The sequence below is a fragment of the Hippoglossus hippoglossus genome, chromosome 18 (genome assembly GCF_009819705.1).
Source record: "Hippoglossus hippoglossus isolate fHipHip1 chromosome 18, fHipHip1.pri, whole genome shotgun sequence".
NCBI lineage: Eukaryota > Metazoa > Chordata > Actinopteri > Pleuronectiformes > Pleuronectidae > Hippoglossus > Hippoglossus hippoglossus.
Window position 1 is genome coordinate 1113588 of NC_047168.1, and position 16943 is coordinate 1130530.

Sequence of the window (16943 nt, forward strand, 5' to 3'; positions counted from 1 at the left end):
GCACAACACAGCGAGAGGTTCAAAGGGAGATATTTGTTTTCTATTTGTTGTTTTTTTACATTTTTGTGTCAGTCGCATGTTCGAAGCATCATCAACCCACATCGGGTTCTCCTGACTTTCTACGGACTTTCTATCGAGGAGCCAGGTGGATAAATCCCGCAGAAACTGTGGAGGCTGCACTCAGACATTTGCATTCACACATGCACCTCCTCCAGAGAAAATATGGAGGATCAGCGGAGTTCAGTGCATGTCTGAAGGGAGCTTATAACACTTACTGATGACCATGATTATTTTAGTCACTATAATTGTGATACAAAATGTTCACACCGATTCATCTCTAAATATTACACATTTTAACCACGAGCCTTTTTATATATTTGATTCCAATTTTATGGTGATGATGACTTCCACTGTATGTCTATCTCTTTATGTGTGATGTGTTGTCTACTAGTGTAAGACAAATTGCCCCTCTGGGTTGACAAACACAATCCATCAAGCCACATGTGCAAAATGGAAAACACCACCACAGACACGCCATGGCACTAAGCTGTGTTACATTATGTAAACAACAACAGAAATAACACTTCAGTGTGGCGTGTCACCGACTAACTTATCTGTTCCCTTTATGGAATTTTTAGCATCTGTGATTCAGAATTTAAAAATATCCAATGAACTGGCAGTAAAAACATCTGCCCAGTAAATGTGTCTAAAAATCGACTGCAGCTTTCCCTCTGAGCCGAGCTGCTTACTGTCTGCTGATCTGCAGCTCGCAAAGAAACCTCCAGCCAGTGGCCAGAACAGGAAAAAGGAAGTGTTTGATGAAGTGCTATACTGCAAGTCACTCAGTGGGAATTTCCAGTGGAACGCGCGCGCACGCGCACACGCACACACACACACACACACACACACACACACAAAGAAAGAGCTGGTGGTTTTGTGTCTATTCGTGTTCGGTTCTTTGTTTGTTGATGTGTCCTGTGGACTTCAGTGCAGATGAGCATCACATGCAAAAACTCACTACGTAATGCAACACAACACAAACTGATAAGAATAAGCCAACGCAGCTTTTTCTCCCACAGCCTTGATTGTTTAGCAACAGTGAGTGAAAGGAAAAGATGTTCTTTGAGCTCGTTCACAGCTTTTCTGTGTGTCACCTATGAGCATGAAGTTTTGATAGTAGATTATTATATTTTAAAAAATCCATGTTCCCAGGTTTAATCATACCTCCTTATTTTAACAGTGCATTTTTATCTTGTTAAACCAATATCAAAGCATTCCACCGGCCTACACCAAGATGCTGGGGAGACGTCCTCGACAACAGCGAGCAGGCTGTCATCGTGTCTTTCCATGTTTGGGCCGCACCACCCAAACCCACAATGTGTCAAGTTACATTTTCACAAACAAGATTTAACTTGTGAATATTGGTGCGTTTTGTTACCAATGGACAGAGCTTAACGAGCTGTTTCCATTCTTTATGCTCGGCTATGTAGCTACCGGTGATAGCTTCTATCGTACAGACATCGGAATGCAGTTATGCAGGCTCTAATGTTTTCATGATCACGAGAAAGATACAACGGCGGCAGGAAAAGGTTTGTCAAACATTTGGAATTATCTGCGTTGGTCTTAAAATATGGCCAGGTCTTCTTCTAGGGTATAATAATAAACAAACAAAAAGTAGATTCAATGAAAGCAGCCTGTAGTTTTACAGTCACCCCAAAGAGGTAAGATATTCGTTTGTCCAAAGTCAGAGTAAAGCTGCTTTCAGACATGCACTGAACTCCAGTGATCCGACAGCGTTTCTCCACACCGCAGGGGCTGTACGTGTGAACGCAAAATGTGCAAGCGGGAGCCTCTGGGGTTTCTGCAGACTTTCTTCACTTGGCCCCTGGTACAAAGTCTGGACCCAATTCTCCAGATTTTATCCGCAGGTCATGTCTTAAAACAGCTCATGTCAGGCCACCACGGAGGAAGCTGCTGCTGCTCTCCAGAAACACATGACCGTGTCTGGAGTTTGCTAAAGAGCAGCTTGACTCTCTACAACAACGCTACAAAATGTTTAGTGGACTGATGCAACTAAGACTGAACTGTTTGGGAAGAACACGCAGCTGCAGTTCAGTGGAGGGAGCTTCATCTTCCAGGATCATGTCAGGGAGCCGGCTGAAGATCAGCAGAAGTTGATGAAACAGCAGGACAATGACCCTGAGCTTTAAAGTAAATCTACTACAGAATGAGTTCAAACTAAGAAAATCCACCTTCTGAAGTGATCCAGCCAGAGTCCGGACCTTAACCCAGGAGAGAAGCTGTGGAATGAGCTCAGAGCCGCTCACACCAGACGTCCAGAGAACATGTCTGAGCAGAAGCAGCTCTGCAATGGAAGCTAAGATAATAAAAGATACTGGCTAAGGTTGTTGCTGCTAAAGGACGACCAACCAGTTATTAAATCTAACAGTCCACCTTCTTTTTCTGCAGAACCGGGAGTGTTTATTGGATGTGATCCATGAAGAAACAATGGAAACACTTGTTTGTGTGACGTAAGCAGTAACATATTGTATAATAACTATGATTGCGACTCAGATGAAGATCAGATCACATTTTATGAACAAATTATGCAGAAAACTAAAAGTTCTCAGGGGTTCACACATTTCTTTCTTGGTACTGCACATTGATATGAAACTCGGGCCTCCTTCTGCCTGTGCACACTGACACAGAAAGTGACTGGAGTTCTACTGGCCGTCCTGAACCCTCCTCACTAAACACAACCCGTTATAAACAATTCAAATATCATAGTCCTCGTTTTGTGTGTGTGTGTGTGGCTGTTGCTGAAAAGGCTGAGAAAAGCAGAAACACGTGCAGAGAGCCCCTTCCCACTGTGGGCCTCCCTCCTCAGAGGAGACAGAGAGCCTTCATCAGTCAGAGCAAGCATCAAAGAGCAAACTTCATTACAAATCAACTCGGAGTTTCACTCTGGAACCCACATGAAGCCCATTCAGCTCCACCACTCAGTGATGGACGGTCACTGTGTTACTGTCAGCAAACCATCCATCCTCCAGAAATCATGTTCCCACTCAGTTCTTGGCTCTGGGGTTGCAGACATTGAGAATTTAAAACAACACTCAAACACTTTGTGGGGAGTTGTCTTTGTTATGATATATGCTGATCTAACCCTTTTTGGGAGAATGTCTGTGGCCAGAGGTTTACAACGAGGATCATGTAGTTGTACCTAGTGCTTGTGGGTGCATGTCATCCGTCTTCTGTCTGCTCCTTTCAGGTTTTTCAGCCCTGCTGTGGTCTGACATGATACAACACAGAAACGCAGTGTATTCACAAAGTCTTCAGAGACAGCCACTTTCTACCTCTGCCAATAAGGTCATGTTTTGTGCTTTTATTTGTTTGATGGAAAGATTACACAAGAACTAAAGGAGGGATTACCCTGAAACTTGGTGGAAAGGTGCATTATGGGTCAGGGAAGAACCTATGCTGTTGGTGGAGATTCATTTCATAGGAAGGATCCAGTTTCCCCCCCCCCCCCACTTTCCTTAATATTGCAAGATCGCTGCAGATCCAAATGAAAATCTAGTGTTTTGGAGCAGATTCAATTACGTGGGGCGGATTGATTTTTTTTACTTTCACGTCACTTGCGAGATTTCATTTTGGTAAGTTTCTCAAGAAATCATGCAAAGACTTCTATGAAATAAAACCGGCATGTGTGGAAAGCTAATATTTATAGGTGAAATTTGCTGTGGATCCAGATAATGACCCAGATGTATCTGATCTCACTACATGTAAATGCAATATGGTGAGGCACCCTGCGATCACCCTTCTAGTTTCAAATAATGCTAAAAATCATTTAAATCCATTGTCCCTCATCAATCTGCACTCAATAGTCTATATAATAATAATAATAAATGCAATTAATGGAAACTTATCAAAAATGAAAAAGAAATGAAATATCACTATGATATAGTGTTCAGAATTGATACGATAGTCCCTTTATGCTGAAGCACCACATGGTGCAGATTCAGAGAAGTTAATATGTAATGTTTTGAAAGGTTGTGAACTAGGTTCTGAAGATTTAGCTGGTTGCTTAACAGACCTCTATAAAATCTTTACTGCTGATAAACCAGGTAGGATCAACACAAAGTTTTATAACCTCTCTCCCTGCACCATTAACTGCTCTGCACACAACATCCAGCACACAAACTAAAGTATATTGTGGAATTGTTTGAGGAAGACTCACTAAGGACAAGAAATAATTCTGAAGCAGCTCCGGAGCTTCAACACAGGCCAAGAAAACTGTCCATTCCAAACACGTAGAGCGGCCACTGACCGAGTCTACTACAAATCATACAACTCCCCTGAGAACAGTCAGTCAATCTGCTCTAAATACCCAAATACTTAATAAATAGGGTTGAGTAGAACATACACAACAAATCACACACACTAAGCTTTGGAAATCAAAAGATCAAGAGTAAATATCAATTAGATTCTGCTGTAGATAATACATGGATAAGAGATCTGAGAAGGAATGAACTCAGTGTCAAGTTATCTCACGGTGTACGGCAGCAGCAGACTGAGGACAGTGGATGCAACGGCTCCTGTGTAATGTCAAGTTACCAGGCTGTAAATGTACTGCAGATCGTTTAACTGGAACACAACTGGAATATTTTCTACTGTTAGACTCATACTGGCCGTGGGACACACTGTCCACATCTGGTCAGTTCTCTACAGGAAGTTACACCAAACAGGAAGCTGCCGTTTTCCTCCAAAGGCTCTGTTTATTGGTGAAATTGCCCTGAGGGAAAAACCTATTAACCATCTCCAAACAGCCAGGTCCATCTGTAACTCCTGCTCACGCATTATATAAATTCCAAACTGATAGTAAAAGTGGACCTTTCAAAATACTAGTGAGGTGCAAAGCCCTTTGATATGTTAGTCAACACATAGTGCATCTGAAATGTTCAAAACCGTACCTGAGTTCTGCTTCTGCACAGTGTATCTGGGGAAAAGGTCTCTTTTTATCCAGTCCATATTGTTTTTATGGCGAGGAGGCACCACACCCACTGCTGCTGTAAAAGAGCTTCACAGGATCTCTCCTTTGATCCTGTGCTTGGGAGGCTGGACCCTGGTTTTACACATACACGAGATGAATGCCATGCTTTATTGTCAGGTTTTAAAGACCAGGGCAGTGAAAGGGTAAATGTGGATTTTGAAAGGCCAACGCTCCAATTTGCAAATTAAAATCAAATGTTCAAGTGTCTCTTCGCCATCTAGAGAGTTTCATCTTGACCAATCAGCAACATGTCTCATTACAAGGCACCTGTCGAGGGTTTGGACTCACTAGGTCTGAAACAGAGAACATTACATTACATATAATTTAGCCCTTTTATCCAAAGCGACTTACAATTCAACCATGAGGGTACAAACCCAGAACAGCAGGAATCAAGTAAATACAATTAGCCAAACTAAGTGCTACATGTAAGTGCCATATATAAGTGCAACAACCTTTTTTTCTTTCTTTTTAAATGTAAACACCAGAGTTGACTATGGTTATTAGACATAATCTTCTTCACCAAGGTGTCGTCAGAAGAGAAGTGTTTTTAGTCTGCGGCGGAAGATGTGTAGACTTTCTGCTGTTGTGATGTCAATGGAGAGCTCGTTCCACCATTTGGGAGCCAGGACAGCAAACAGTCGTGATATTGATTTTGAGTGGCTAGCTCGCAGTGAGGGACCAGCAAGCCAATTGGCCGATGCAGAGGGGAACAATCACTTCTTGAAGTTGAAGTGTGGAAGCAGGAAAAATGGGCCAGAGTAAGGATCTGAGGACCTTTGACAATTGTGATGGTTAGACAAGTAGATTGGATCATCTCCAAAACAGTAGGGGTTTTAGGGGTGTTTCCAGTATGTAGTGGTCAGTATACCAAGTGGGACCCCCAGTGAAGCAGTCATAGGCACACAAGGGAAATGAATTTGTGTGAGGAGCAACGTTCAGCCCATGTGGTCCAGTCCCACAGGAAGCCGACTGAACAGACAGTATGGGACTGTGTAGTACGGCAGACCAGTCACACTGACCAAGCTGATCCCATCTTAAACGAATCGCCTAAAATGGGCATGTGTGTGTGTCAAAGCTGGACCATGGAGCAATAGAGGACGGTGGCTTTGTCTTATGAATCACGTCTTTACATCATGTGGACGGCCAGGTGTGTGTGCATTGTTTACATGGGAAAAAGACGCGCTATGGCAAGAAGAGCCAGCAGAGGCAGTGTGGTGCTCTTGGCAACGTCCTGCCAGGAAACCTCGGCTCCTGCCATTCACGTGGACACTACCATGACACGAACCACCTACCTAAACACTTCTGCAGACCAAGCACAACCCTTCATGGCAGCAATGGGTTCTTACAGCAGGATAATAACCTTGTTGAGGGCTTGACTTCAGTTTGTTGGCTTGGCCTCCAAAGTGCCCAGATCTCAATCAAGCATCTGCGGGATGTACTGAGAAAAATAAAATGATCCAAACTGAAAGAATGATCCTTTGAGGCCACACTTCACAACTTACAGGAGGTTTGTTATATTATCTACATTTGATCTGAACATGCTTAGATCCTGTTGTCTACATGGGCTGCCTGTGTGTCGCTGTTTTGTATATTCAGCTATTATATTAACTAACTTGTGCAAAGGAATAGGAAAATCTTTCCATTTGACTCGAGAAAATTAATGAACTGATTAATTTCCTTTATTTCATGTCACTGTATTGTAATTATTGTATAAGTACCAGCAGAAGGAACGTCCTTATCATTCAAACATTACACTGTCTGGTAAAGACCACAAATAATCCTAAACTATCCCAAAAGAACTGTTTTCAACAGAAGATGAACCAAACCATTTTTCTGTTGTTTTTTACGTTTGAAGAATTTATCACCAGTTACTTCAATTGTATTAGATTTGGCTGCAACACTGTTTACCCCTGAAACTCCAAAAGTGTTTGGTGGACTCTTCACCCACCCCTCCATTGGCATAGCGGGGAGTAGCTAACGAGTGGATTTTCATTTTTGTTGGGTGAACTATCCCTTTAATCTCTGCTTCGTGTCATTTCACCAAGGTAGGGAAAATCAAACTTGGTTAATGCGAGGGAACGACTGTGGTCATGATTCAAAGACACAAACGTTCACTGTCAGGAGGAAATGGAAAGCAAACAGCGGTCTCTCGTGTGTCAAAGTCAATATCACTCTGTTTCCACTGTTGTTTCCGACACACAAGTCACGATTCCTACAATGGCTGACGATCGATTGAGTCTCCTGTAAACACGACGTCCCTTGGCCCAATAACGTGTGACGCAGAGACAAGGTGGCTGATGTCTCACTTCCACCAACTCATCACACCCACTCTCACCGGATGCAGTTCTACGATATGTGCGAGGAGACTTTTTTTCCTCCAGAATCCAAAACCACAAATGACAAAGCAGCATTTCACAAGTATTTTAATGTGCGCTGTAATTCCCACTCACTTGCCGCTCCGTATACTTGTGTAAAGCCCTGAAACCGTGACAAAACTTGATTATAACCTTGCCAACCAATCAAAACCACATAAGTGTACATTAGAGTACATGTAGAGTGAGAGGTTGTGAGTCGGCGGCTCTCACACGCTGTCAAGAGAGATGTAATTGAATCATTTACAGCAGATCCTGCATTACTTGTCCATAAATAACGAATGTCACAATTGATGTGCGACGGATAATAGACACTGGGCCATTTCCCTTATGGAATAAAAAAGTTTGAATTAAATTATTGTACAAATATGAAGCAATAAGCGTTTGATGGACAAATATCACCATCCTGAGACCAAGTGAGACAAAATACGCATTGGGAGCTGGTAGGGACGCACCAGATGGTTTGTTACATGGAACCATCTGGGGAGACTTTGCTGGAAAGTGTTTGGAAAAGGGCAGGCTCTTTGAAGAGATATTTGGCAGGTGATTGGATGAACCATCTGTCTATCGCCATTTATCGCAATTGGCGAAGCCGGACAGGAAAGGAGTCAAAATGTCTTTTCCATGGAGAGACAGTGAAGAATTACTCTCCACGTTTGATGTAAGTGATGAAAGAGCCTCTTTATGAGCCACAAATGGCGCTAACAAACGGATTACTAGATGGATATGATTGGTCTGAACCACTGGACACTTGGAGCCAAAGGACGGATTCTCACATGTGAGAATGCACTTCAGATATACAGATATATAGTATATATATATATATATATACACACAGCCAGCTTCAGCCGGATCACATCTACAGTTAATGACAAATCAGTCAGTCACAGGCTGATACCTTCAGATAACAGAGGAGGGTGTGGCCACACTTCTTGTTTGTGATTGGACAGAAAACAAATCCCTGGCAAACACTCCACTGTCATTTCCTCTTTCTGTTCCTTGCTCAAGTTTAGTTTTTTGATGTCGTGTTTTTACAATCGGGAGAATTTGTAAGATAATGTGATATATTTGCAAACCATCGCAATTATCTAACCACAACACAAACAGCTATTAACTGGCATACACACAAACGCATGATTGCTTTCCCACTCTCCTCTGAGCGCCTGGTTTTCTTGTTTGTATTTTTCAGTTACAAGCCAACACTGGGCTGACTCATAGCTGTTTGGCAGTGGCTCAGGAGAAGCAGGAATTTGATCCACATTACATTCACAGCAACTGCAACTGGAATTCGTCTTATTATTCAGATCACAGCACTGCTGTGTTCACACGGTGTTTAAGAATAACCATGAAACGTGTACATCATAACATAACCTTGGCATTTTTGGTTCACGATTCTTCCCCCCCCCCCCCCCCCCCCCCCCCCCAAAGTCCTGTGAATACTCCTCTATGTGCGAGTTTCCACTGAAGGCGTGTTGCATTTTAAATTCCAGCCCCGAAAAGCAGCACCACGCAGAAGACCTGACAGGAAACGATGCATGAATATCAAACACCGCATACAGGAGACTCTTATTTCACCTTCTGTGAACACGTAGAGTTTGGTGTACGTTGGTCAATAAAAATGGTCAAATACTGTCCCACAGTTTCACCTTCAAGTCAAATAAAGACTGAATTACAGACTGGAGCGCAGTGCTCTCAGGGGAAGGTTCCAGCTTCACCACGCATTCACTTTCGATACTTAAGTTATTTAGCTTGTGGCGCGCCGAGGTGCCACAGACTAACACCCACATTTTCTAACACATCTTAAAATGTGTTTAATAACACTGTATGCACCATGGAACTGCACTGTGTAAACTAAACTAAGCGCCAACATTCAAATTCGACTCGAAACGGTGTCACTTACATCGTGTTTTTAGCCTAAATGTCCACTGTGTGCTGAATGAAGCAGATGAACTTTAACGAACTTTGAAATGTGCGTTCCTGTAAAACCAATGGCCCACTAATGGGTTAATGCAGCCCTGGTAGCAGCAAACTAAACCAGTTCAGTCAACATGTTTGAATACCTCCTGTTTGGTGGTATTCAGATGAAAAGCCACAAGGATCCAATGATCCTAAAAACGAAAACGCAGGGGCATTGGATTCTGAAGCTGGAAATAAGAATCTTCTATTGGAATCTTCTACTTCACCGACAGGCTCAGGGTCATTCTAGGTCTTGTGGGAGGTTGGCTGTCTGACAGACACACACCACACACACACACACAGACACACACACACACACACACACACACACACACACACACACACACACACACACACACACACACACACAGATCGGATTCTTTTGTTGAGTCTCAGTGCACATCTGCACAGTCTTTCTAGTCCAACTGGTTGATGTTTGAGTTTACTAAAACTTTCCTTTTGATCCAGCTTAATTACAGCCAGGAGCAGAGTCCACACATATAATTAAACTAGCATGAGTTCCCATTTCATTTTCAATCTACAGTGAATCTGTTTGTAATCCCTCCTCTTCTCTCTGTACACCAACTCTCTCGGCTCTGTCATTCACTCACATCTCTTTTCCCCAATCTGAAACACAGGTAGCAGCACAAATCTCTGCCTGTCTGACTGACATCTCTCAGTGGGTGTCAATCAGACACCTGAAAATTAACCGTGACAAGACTGAACTACTTTTCCTTCCAGGGAAAGGCTCTCCCACCCACGACCTGACTATTACCTTTGACAGCTCCGTGGTAGCCCCCACCCAGACTGCTAGGAACCTGGGTTTGACACTCGACAGTCAACTCTCCCTTACTGCCAACATTACTGCAACAACCCGTTCCTGTAGATACATGCTGCACCACATCAGGAGAATACGTCCCCTTCTCACTCAGAAGGCGGTGCAGGTTCTGGTCCAGGCTCTGGTCATCTCACACCTAGACTATTGTAACTCCCTCCTGGCAGGTCTACCTGCTGGTGCCATCCGAGCTCTGCAGCTCATCCAGAATGCAGCAGCTCGACTGGTCTTTAACCTAAATTCACTCACACTACTCTGCTCCTCCGCTCCCTGCACTGGTTACCAGTGGCTACCCGAATCCGCCTCAAGACATTAGTACTTGCGTACCGTGCTGCGAACGGATCTGGTCCAGTCTACATCCAGGACATGGTCAAACCTTACACCCCAGCCCGTTCACTCCGCTCTGCTTCGGCCAATCGGCTTGCTGCTCCCTCACTGCGAGCTAAACACTCAACAAAATCACGACTGTTTGCTGTCCTGGCTCCTAAATGTTGGAATGAGCTCCCCAATGACATCAGGACAGCAGAAAGTCTACACATCTTCCACCGCAAACTAAAAACACACCTCTTCCGATTATACCTTGAATAAAAGTTTAAACTAACAATTTAGTAGCACTTAAATGGCACTTACTTATAGCACTTTGTAGTTTGGCTTTCTTGAAGAATATTGTACTTTCTTGATTCTTGTTGTTCTGGGTTTGTACCCTCATGGTTGAATGCACTTATTGTAAGTGGCTTTGGATAAAAGCGTCAGCTAAATTAAATGTAATGTAATGTAATGTAATGTAATGTAATGTAATCCGAGTTACTGCCCCTTAGAACATTTTGTGTCAAAGACCCAGAAATGACGGATCATTTCTAGGATATAAAGTATCGGTGTTAGCTAAACGGCATATCCTGGATCAGTTAGTTGACAATTACACAACCTATATTCTGTGTAAATACCACTCATTCTCTATAACTCTCACCTTGGGTGCTGCATAACGACCTCAACCACCCACAGAGGCAGTTTGTCCCATAGTGCAGCACTCGCTGCATTTAGTTCTCTCTTTGATTTTGACGCCACGCCACGCTCCACATCCTGTACGCCCCTGCACAAGCGATCTAAGGTCCCATCTGAGAAGTGAAACAGCGGGCGAAACATTTTCTCTTCCCCCGCTGCATGACAGTGAGTAACTGCACAGTTTGTGTGCAACACTAAAGTTATCTCACAGTGTACGGCAGCAGCACACTGAGGACGGTGGATGCGATGGCTCCTGTGGGATGTCAAACTTTTATGCGTAGAGATTAACCGAGTAAGAGAAGCTCATTCATTTTGGTTTTCCAATCCACCGCCCAGCTCTCATTCAACCTGGTATCAAGCTGCAGCTGTTGTTAAAAGGCTCAGCAAACAGCAGACACGCGGTCAGAGAGCAGCTGGAGTGGAGACCAAAAACAGAGCTGAAAGAGAGTCTGCATCCGCTGATATGTTTACATCTGTTCAATATACCAGCCGCTATATCAGCTCAGGGGGTTTTATTTTATGATATTCTACATAGAATTATTCAACTGATGCAACAAAGGATTGAAATGGGATTATTTAAAATTTAATCTGATCTTTTTTCCTAGATTGATCACTTGGTTTATAAGTGCCACACCACAGTGAAAAAGTCAGTGTCAGAGTAAATCCCAATTAAGCGCATCATCTTTCTAATGATGGGACGTTCTTAATGTCTCAATGTGTTCCGTGGCTCAGGAGAAGCTTTAATGAGTCTGAAGAAATAACCCTGATGACATCACAGTGGGGTCATCAAGGTTATTTCATAGCAGGCAGGGACATAACTGAGCTGCATTGTGGGAAATGTCTCCTCAATCATCTGGTGATTTGCATGTGTTATAATGTTGCTGTTGAACTTTGTTAGTAAAGTCATGAGAGCGCAACAGGCTGCATCTGCAGTGATGGCAGCTGTTCCATAGTCCGGCATCAGGATAAGAGATCGTGGACTTTCATCGTGGTTTCAGTTCCGTTTTCAGAATTGTTACACCGCTGAATACATCTCACAGTATTTCTGTGTGTGCAGCAACAACCTGGACCCTTTTAAAAAGGTGTGTTTTTGTTTATATTGCAGTCACACTGTGCGTTTTTTCCAGAATAAAGCTGCGTTTAATCAAATTAAACAAAACAAGGTGGCCAAGGGGGAAAAATGGAAACTTTGAAGAAAAAAAGTTTCATTTCTATCAAGAATGCAGCAGCCGAGCTTCTTAATTTAGATTCTTCGGCAGACAGGGATTCAAAGCCAGCCTATGTGGTATGCATGTTAAATGTACAACTGTCAATGTGGATAAAAGCATCTAAAAATAACAGTGAAAAAGCCTGAGGAGAGGGTCCATGTGCCAGCTCCCTGCTGGCAGCAGGTCAACTCGCTGTCACAGGTGCAACTGTCGTGTCCGTCTGAAGCAGAAACAACATGATGCAAGAAAGCGGAGCAGCGAAGGAACAGAAACCTCTGCAGCACAACGGCCTCACTGAGTGAACCTACTGATTAAATAACCAGAGCTCTTTTACCTTTGGGGCCAACGCTTAACTGCAAAACGACTTGTTGTTCGCTCTGATTCCCGTCCAGTGGCAGTTCAGAACCAATGATTTGATACTTGTTCTCTTAACAACCACAGCTTTAATTATATAGAATAAAGGTTCCTCCATGCAACAACAAGAGGTCAAATCGTCAATAAGAAATGACCACGCGTTCAATGGCAGCTTTCTCCGTTTTGTGTCGTGCAGCAGACACATTTAGGTCAGCACAAGAGAAGTATTCAGGTTTAATATCCAGCTCCAAGAGACAAAATAAGAAGTGCGTGTCGACCTCCAGACTCTAGAAAAACAGCATCTGACGCTCTGAAGAAAAGAACCAGTATTACAACATTCAGGGAAAAACACTCAAATAGCTGCCATGATGCAACTTCCTGCTGATCTCTGCACAAGCTGCGCCGTGTCCCGAATCCACACTGCACATTTTCACACCAGAAAACATTAGAGGATTCTTCTGGTTTATTCCAACCTGGTTTTTGTAGTTGGACCATCTTATCTGTTTGGTTATGAGAACATTGTGCAAGACTCAACTTCACCGGTCAAGTATGTTCACAAGTGCAATCATTTAACAGCAGTTGTCACATGACTCAATACATTGTACATACACACAGGGAAGAGAATCGTTACAGCACCAAAAAGAAAAAGACAACTGGATTTAAGCATAATTAAACAAGGGATGAACAACAAATAATAAATTGATATTTGCCCAGCTCGCATTAGCGATTATCAAATCCATGTTGGTTTTGTAGCTTTGTCACATGAGCAGTGACAGTTTTCCTAACAACAGATGTAAAAGTGAGACTGAAGTTAATGCAACTTTATCAAAGTCACGTCACAACACCTGTCAGAATCATATTTCAGACGTTTTAAATTCTGATTATGGGATGTTGGACTCTTTTTAACCCTTTGAAACCCTGATGGTGTGTCCATCAACACCACATATTTAATTAAGAAATTTCCGTCTGCATGCTAGCATTTGAAAGAATCTTGTGAGAGCACAGAATATAAATCAATACTAGTATACTACTGGGACAAGTGATGCACTCTAGGTTACTGCTTGTTTGCAATGAGTGCAGGGAAGTAGGAAGTTAAATACTTTCTATAAAAATATGAACCCTCAAAACCCATTGTTTCATTAACTTCTAGCTGTCAGATAAGGCTCATGGTTGCTGTTCCTTCAGCTAGTAATTATACTGCAATAGACAGGTATGTACATTAAATGCACAACAGATTTCAGGCAGATCATCTGGAGGAATTTTGCCCTCCATGCTCCCCCCCTCTATAGAAACCTGATGATTCTGTCACCAAAACCGTTGACAGCAGATGTCATCAAATACACTACAGGTGGAAATTGAAAACTCTCAGTTCTTCTTCTTCATCCACCTCACTGTACCGCCTGCCCGCTTGACCACCGCGGGATCTCGAGCCTTCAGCCGCTCTGCCTCCCCGCCCCCTGGAGCTCCCTCCCACCAGACATTCTTCACATTGACTCTCTCTCCATTTTCAAATCCCCGTCGCAAAACCCATCTATTTAAACTGGCATATTCAGGCTGCTTGTTTTCCATTTGGCCAACATACATAATGTTTTATTCACTGTTCATTTTATTCATCTTTTTTGTTCTGTTTTTGTCTCTGCCTGGTAAGGAGACCTTGAGTTATTAATTATTATTATTACTACTACAACAGCAGCACAGCAGAAATGGGTTAAGGTCTATCTGCTTGTTCAGTACTATTAGAGAGAGAGAGAGAGAGAGAGAGAGAGAGAGAGAGAGAGAGAGAGAGAGAGAGAGAAGAGAGAGAGAGAGAGAGAGAGGCGGTGGACTAGTGGCAGGAAGTAACGGGACATCAGACTGGAAGGTCGCTGGTTTGAGGCCACGGACTGACAAAAACATACCTGTATATGGACAAACACCTGGATCTGTTCAAGTCCAAAAGGACTCTCCCTACCCCACTGTCTAAGTGCCCCTGAGCAAGGCACCTTACTCCCCCAACATCTGCTCCCCGGGCGCCGTCCATGGCTGCCTACTGCTCTGTGTGTTCATTGTGTGTGTTGTGCCCTACTGTGTTCACACAGATGGGTCAAAAGCAGAGGACAAATTTCCCCCATTTGCATGTAGTGTGTGCATGTGCATGTGTGTGAAGCACTAACATGATGTGACCATGACGTGGTGCACGGTGGTCATCTGACAGTGAGACACAGGCAGAGCAACAGTGCAGCCAGATCACACATCTGTGACACAATCACCTTCACAGTGAGACATTAGGAGAGAGACCCAGGCTCTGCGCATCCCTGCACACAGATGCGGGCGGATGTCCCTGTGTGACAGTTACTGCTCCCAGTGCCTCGCTGCCCCACTTTTTACAAGACAAGTAAACACAACACCAGCACAAGGGGTGGGCGAGCGGGGCCCACACATGTGCAACAAAAGCAGCATTGTGCAACCCACTTCCAGGTCCTGTTAGACATTGTGCAGGTGGAGCTTTGTTTGCAAAAGGTTGACTAGACAGCAGAGTTTCCTTTAACCCCCCCCCCCCCCCCCCCCCCCCCCCCCCCCCCCCCCCCCCCCCCCCCCCCCCCCCCCCCCCCCCCCCCCCCCCCCCCCCCCCCCCCCCCCCCCCCCCCCCCCCCCCCCCCCCCCCCCCCCCCCCCCCCCCCCCCCCCCCCCCCCCCCCCCCCCTGACAGCTCCATCAGTGCTGCGCCTCTCTGTCCAACAGCAGAAGGCAGAACTTCACTTCACAAACACGGTGATTCTGACAGAGGCAGATGTTCGGAGAGGTAAACGCGCTCTGCTTGCCAGCCGGTCGCAAGAGAAGAAGAGTGAGGAGGACAACAAAAAGTGAGAGAGAGTCACGCCTCAACTTCTGCTGCAGCGCAGGAACCCAGCGGGACCCCATGGATCTGCACAGTTACACAATGATACTCCTTCTACAACAGCGATCAATGAGCTGCCCCCCCCCCCCGATCACTTGGTTCACAGGGCGTTTCTTTCATAATCCATCTAAACTGCTTCATTCTCAGGAGCCATTATTTAATCACGTGCAGCACCATTCATGCTCCCTACCAACAACATGGGAGGAAGCAGCAAACACTGCACAGCAACTTTTATTTATTTATTAAATTAAAAGTTGCTTTTGAGTTTTTTTGGGACGAACGAATCTGAAGTGTGTTTGTATTGCTTTTTCTTCTAGAATACTGTTACTGTCACGTTGTCTGACCGACGTGCGTTTGCCGAACAGCGAAAAACAAACAATTGTGACAAATCCCCCGACGCGCTCAGGCGAACTTTTCCCTGCGTAAAGGATGTCAGCGGCGGATCCGAACCCACACACTGTGTGTTGTCAGTAAGAAGTCTCACTCCCAGCACCAAACACAAACACCGCTCCGCATCCGTCCACTCACCCAAACTGTTTGTAGAGGAACTCATAATCCAAGACGTGAATAGTAGGAAGTTTCTTAGACGTCAAGTCTGCACTGAGGTGTTGTCCATGCTCGGAGAGGAGTGTCAGCAGTCACGCACCACAGACGTGAGTCAAACTGCCCGGTGTGATAGAACACACACCGGAAATGTGGGTCGCTTCCCTAAAAAATAAAGCACGTGGTGTGTGTGTGTGTATGTGTTTAAGTTTATTTCATTCATCGACCTAACGAAACAATTTGAATGCAAACACAAAATCTTGAATGCAAATACAAAAAAAAGAAAGAAAGAAGAATAACCTTATGTAATCTTCCCCTCTTTCACAAGACATTAATAAACAAAGCAAAATGTAAATCAACATGCGGGTCAACACATCCGTCTATTAGCTCCGAGATTACAATTCATGTTATACCATTCAATGGAGCACACAAAATGATTTAACGGAACAAAACTTAATCAACACGTTTATTTATTGAACTAATAAAAATATTTATGAAAACAATCGCAAACCGCACAAGAATCAAGATGAAATGTTAAATAGTTCAAATTAATGCGGGAATAAATACATTTAAACAAGGATATAGAAAAAACAGTCACGCTAGTTGTGTTTGCCGGCACGTGTTCCGGAAACCATTACATCTAACTTGACCCTTTTCGCGGTAAAGTCACTGTGCAGAGATTCATTGTGATTGTCAAACGCTGCATGTGTTCACTGTCTCCAACACGTGTTTCCTCTCAGGCCCCG

General features: G+C 43.9%; 1 protein-coding gene across 2 annotated transcripts in view; it reads right to left on the reverse strand.

Moving 5' to 3' along the window:
- eml3 (EMAP like 3) overlaps positions 1-16319 on the reverse strand; it is a 50028-nt gene extending 33709 nt beyond the window's left edge. Inside the window, exon 1 of one of the 2 annotated variants that reach the window (XM_034615629.1) lies at positions 16183-16319. In XM_034615629.1, the coding sequence (XP_034471520.1) occupies positions 16183-16207 (25 nt within the window). In that variant the 5' untranslated portion in view covers positions 16208-16319. The remainder of the gene's footprint in view (positions 1-16182) is intronic. The other variant, XM_034615630.1, reaches the window with a different exon arrangement.
- Between the last annotated feature and the right edge of the window lie 624 nt (positions 16320-16943).